Consider the following 5,604-nt stretch of genomic DNA (forward strand, 5'->3'; position numbering starts at 1 on the left):
TATTCATAGAGTTACTATTAATCATTCCAAATCTTATATTTCAAAACAATATTATAAATTTAAAATATTTCTATATTTTATCGGAATTTTAAGAGTCAAGTTCCCGCACATACGCAGAATCTATTAATATTCTTAACATTGTGCTTTTAAAACCAGATTTACACAATACTTAAAACTTATTGCCGAGTCGTAATGAGAATCTTTGACCCTTCAGAAGCCCTCGAGGTACGAGTCTTGGTGGCTAGATCGGCAGGGTGTGTCATTGTATTTTGCTGGTCTTCTGTTCGAATCTCGAGATCGATAAATAATTTATAATTTTTCTTTTTTTTAAATAAATTTTATCTTTATTTCTCCATTATTCATAGAGTTACTATGAATCATTCCAAATCATATATATCAAAACAATATTATAAATTTAATATATTTCTATATTTTATCGGAATTTTAAGAGTCAAGTTCCCGCACATGCGCAGAATCTATTAATCTTCTTAGCAGTGTGCTTTTAAAACCAGATTTACACAATACTTAAAACTTATTGTCGAGTCGTAATGAGAATCTTTGACCCTTCAGCAGCTCTCGAGGTACGAGTCTTGGTGGCTAGATCGGCACGGTGGGTCATTGTATTTTGCTGGTCTTCTGTTCGAATCTCGAGATCGACAAATAATTTATAATTTTTCTTTTTTTTAAATAAAATTTATCTATATTTCTCCATTATTCATAGCGTTACTATGAATCATTCCAAATCATATATTTCAAAACAATATTATAAATTTAAAATATTTCTATATTTTATAGGAATTTTAAGAATCAAGTTCCCGCACATGCGCAGAATCTATTAATCTTCTTAGCATTGTGCTTTGAAAACCAGATTTACACAATACTTAAAACTTATTGCCGAGTCGTAATAAGAGTCTTTGACCATTCAGAAACTGTCGAGGTACGAGTCTTGTTGGCTAGATCGGCAGGGTGTGTCATTGTATTTTGCTGGTATTCTGTTCGAATCTCGAGATCGACAAATAATTTATAATTTTTCTTTTTTTTAAATAAATTTTATCTTTATTTCTCCATTATTCATAGAGTTACTATTAATCATTCCAAATCTTATATTTCAAAACAATATTATAAATTTAAAATATTTCTATACTTTATCGGAATTTTAGGAGTCAAGTTCCCGCACATGCGCAGAATCTATTAATATTCTTAGCATTGTGCTTTTAAAACCAGATTTACACAATACTTAAAACTTATTGCCGAGTCGTAATGAGAATCTTTGACCCTTCAGAAGCCCTCGAGGTACGAGTCTTGGTGGCTAGATCGGCAGGGTGTGTCATTGTATTTTGCTGGTCTTCTGTTCGAATCTCGAGATCGACAAATAATTTATAATTTTTCTTTTTTTTAAATAAATTTTATCTTTATTTCTCCATTATTCATAGAGTTACTATGAATCATTCCAAATCATATATTTCAAAACAATATTATAAATTTAATATATTTCTTTATTTTATCGGAATTTTAAGAGTCAAGTTCCCGCACATGCGCAGAATCTATTAATTATCTTAGCATTGTGCTTTTAAAACCAGATTTACACAATACTTAAAACTTATTGCCGAGTCGTAATGAGAATCTTTGACCCTTCAGAAGCCCTCGAGGTACGAGTCTTGGTGGCTAGATCGGCAGGGTGTGTCATTGTATTTTGCTGGTCTTCTGTTCGAATCTCGAGATCGACAAATAATTTATAATTTTTCTTTTTTTTAAATAAATTTTATCTTTATTTCTCCATTATTCATAGAGTTACTATGAATCATTCCAAATCATATATTTCAAAACAATATTATAAATTTAATATATTTCTTTATTTTATCGGAATTTTAAGAGTCAAGTTCCCGCACATGCGCAGAATCTATTAATTATCTTAGCATTGTGCTTTTAAAATCAGATTTACAAAATACTTAAAACTTATTGCCGAGTCGTAATGAGAATCTTTGACCCTTCAGAAGCTCTCGAGGAACGAGTCTTGGTGGCTAGATCGGCAGGGTGTGTCATTGTATTTTGCTGGTCTTCTGTTCGAATCTCGATATCGACTAATAATTTATAATTTTTCTTTTTTTTAAATAAATTTTATCTTTATTTCTCCATTATTCATAGAGTTACTATGAATAATTCCAAATAATATATTTCAAAACTATATTATAAATTTAAAATATTTCTATATTTTATCGGAATTTTAAGAATCAAGTTCCCGCACATGCGCAGAATCTATTAATCTTCTTAGCATTGTGCTTTTAAAACCAGGTTTGGTTTGATTTTTTTTTTGGCGCAAAAGCCATTTTTGACCATGCTGCGCCAAGCAAATGGTAAGATGATAGGACAGACAGTAAAAGCACACATGTTAAAATATAAATCGAAAGGTATCCAAATACACATGCAGAAAATTAATGTGCAAGAATGGTAATAGTTCTATATGGAACACTGTTTCGATAAAAACGCTACAATTTATCGATGTAAAAAAGTAAAAAAAAAATCAAGCGTTAGCATTAGTTAAAAAGCACTAGATACAAATATAAAAACCGATAGTTTTTAAAAATTTAAAAATGTTTGGGTGGAATTTCTCTCCCACCAGGTCCTGCAAAGTCAATGACGAAGACTTAAAAAAGTGTAGACGGAAGGAATTAAAACATGGGCATTCAATTAAAATGTGATTTATTGTAAAATCTACACCACACGTGAGACACTTTGGAGCCGTCTCGCCAAAAATGAGGTGCCTGTGTGTGTAACGAGTATGTCCTATACGGAGGCGAGTCAATTTGACATCAGCCTCTCGTATAGTGTTAACTGGCCACAAATTAATTTTCGGTTAGATGAAATGTAATTTATTATGGATCTGCAGATCCCATGACTTTTGCCAGGTAGATAAAATGCTGCAGTTAAGAGACAGTTTAACGTCGCAAAACGGAAGTCCTTTGATCATAAATGTCGAAGCAGATTTTGCAGCTGAATCTGCTTTCTCATTCCCTAAAATGCCCACGAGACTAGGAACCCAACAAAATAAGATGCTTAGACCAGCTTGTTCTAATACACGCAACATAAACAAAATTCGAATAGCAATTGGATTCATTCTGTTGTGATAATTAGAAAGTGCTTTCAGAGCACTCATGCTATCAGAATAAATAATGATATTATGCTGAGTAGCAGCCGAAATTTTCTGAAGAGCACAGAAAATTGCCATTAACTCAGCAGTATAAACGGAACAACAATTATGAAGACGGTGACTCAATGTCTCAGATGGAAACACAATGCCACATCCAACATGTCCATCTGTTTTCGAGCCGTCCGTGAAAATAGGTACAAAAGATGAATACTGATGGCGGTGATATAAAAACAGCTGCTGAAAAACAACATGTGCAGTTAAGGATTTATCGAATCCTGTAAAGGGGTTCAAAAAGGAAAAACGCGGGATATCCCAGGGAGGGAAGCAAAAGGAATCAACTGCTTTAATATGAACGTCTTTGAGATCCGAGTCATGCAGCAGCAATTTGACTCTATCATAAAAGGGAAGTATGTGCGAAGGACGGGCATTATACAATCGACGCAGACCTACTGGTAGTGCCATATTGCTTAAGGGGTGTTTTGAAACAGATTTAGTTCTGAAATAAAACTGAGCAGATAATTTCTGCCTCCTTAAGCAAAGGGGTAGCTGATGACATATGACATAGAGGCTTTCAACCGGAGAGGTACGAAATGCACCAGAACAGATACGCAAAGCTGAATGGTGGACTGGATCTAGACGCCTCAGAACAGATGAACGGGCGGAACCATATACCATGCACCCGTAATCTATTCGGGAGAGGACTATTGCCTCATAAATACGGAGAAGGGAGGTTCGATCGGCACCCCAAGATGTTCTGGAGAGTACTTTCAAAATGTTTAACGCCTTCTCACACTTTCTTCGCAGGTGTAAGATATGCGATAGAAAGGTGAGCTTTCGATCGAAAATTACTCCCAAGAATCGTACTTCATTCACTACAGGAATCGGTGAATCATTTATTTGAATATTGGGATCCTGATGAATGCCTCTTTTCCTACAGAAGTGTACACAGCTACTCTTCTCTGGGGAGATGGTGTGACCATTGTTATTGCACCATGCTACCAATTTATTTACTGCGTGTTGTAATTGTCTCTCTAATAAATCCATATTACTGCCTTGGCATGAGATCTGCAGATCATCAACATATAGTGTTCCCTGAACAGATGAAGGCAACTTATTTAAAATTTGGCTTAGATGAACAATAAAAAGCGTGACACTGAGGACACTTCCTTGCGGAACACCCTCAGCTTGAATAAAATAATTAGAATAAACATTACCAATTCGAACACGAAAGGTACGTTGTGTCAAAAAATTTTGTAAAAATATGGGTAAATTTCCTCTAAATCCAAAGTTAAAAATGGTAGAAAGTATACCATAGCGCCATGCTCGGTCATACGCTTTTTCTATATCAAAGAATATAGAGACAAGGTGGTTTCTCCTGACATATGCATTGCGAATTTCGGTTTCCAGTAATACGAGGTTGTCAAGAGTTGAGCGACCTCTACGGAAACCACTCTGCAATGGGGAGATGCAACCATGTTTCTCTAATTCGAAAATTAGTCGAGCATTGACCATGCGCTCGAAGGTCTTACAAAGGCAGTTTGTAAGAGCAATCGGCCTGTAGTTCAGAGGGACAGATGGTTCTTTGCCAGGTTTTAAGATAAGAATCACAATAGCTTCTCGCCATTGTGAAGGGTATTTCTGCTCAGTCCATATTCTGTTAAAAAGCATTAACAGATTGGAAAGGGAAATGGTATTCAAATGGCGAAGCATGTTATATGTGATTCCATCTGGCCCAGGACTGGTATCATGGACTTGAGACAGCGCCGTTTCCAATTCAAACATCCTGAATTCACAATTATATGGAATGACATCTCGGGTTTTAAAGCTCAAAGGCAACCGTTCCGCGCGATTCTTAATTGCCAGAAACTCAGGGCTGTAAGAATCAGTTGCGGAAACTTGTGCAAACGATTGGCCAAGAATGTTAGCAACGTCTAATGGGTCCGAATACATCATATTACCAGTTTTTAAAACTGGAATAGAAGTTTCATTATAGATCCCATTAGCAGCCTTTACCTTTTTCCATAAAAGTTTACTGGTAGTAGAGGACGTGATGGATGAAACAAATTTAGTCCATGATTCTCTCTGACTGCGGCGGCGAATGCGACGTGCAAGCGCTTTGGCTTTCTTAAAAGCGACCAAGTTCTCAGTCGTCGGGTACCTTCTAAATAGATTCCATGATTTTTTCTGTTTCTTATGGCTGTCGCGACAGACTTTATTCCACCACGGTCTACGAAATTTTCTTAAACGTGGGGATGTTTTCGGAATGGTGGTGTTTGCGGCATTTATTATCGTATCAATCACATTTTGTATTGCTTTTGAAATATCTGTATCACTGACCATAGCCTCATTGATAACCGCTAGTTGTGAAAATGTATTCCAGTCTGCCCGCTGGAATAGAAAACGCGGGGGACAAATAGTCGCACTACCGCTATCAGTGTGGGAGAGTATTAGGGGAA

General features: G+C 35.9%; 1 protein-coding gene across 1 annotated transcript; it reads right to left on the reverse strand.

The window, feature by feature from the left end:
• Positions 1 to 2,854: 2,854 nt before the first annotated feature.
• On the reverse strand, positions 2,855 to 3,823 carry LOC129981394 (uncharacterized). Its single transcript, XM_056092225.1, has one exon. It carries the CDS (start codon positions 3,821 to 3,823, stop codon positions 2,855 to 2,857), a length of 969 nt encoding a protein of 322 aa, XP_055948200.1.
• Positions 3,824 to 5,604: the final 1,781 nt, after the last annotated feature.

This window comes from Argiope bruennichi, chromosome 8, assembly GCF_947563725.1.
Source record: "Argiope bruennichi chromosome 8, qqArgBrue1.1, whole genome shotgun sequence".
Taxonomy (NCBI): domain Eukaryota; kingdom Metazoa; phylum Arthropoda; class Arachnida; order Araneae; family Araneidae; genus Argiope; species Argiope bruennichi.

Excerpts from the sequence above, each read along its gene's own strand:
- LOC129981394 (XM_056092225.1), bottom strand. The coding sequence starts at position 3,823 with ATGGTATATGGTTCCGCCCGTTCATCTGTTCTGAGGCGTCTAGATCCA.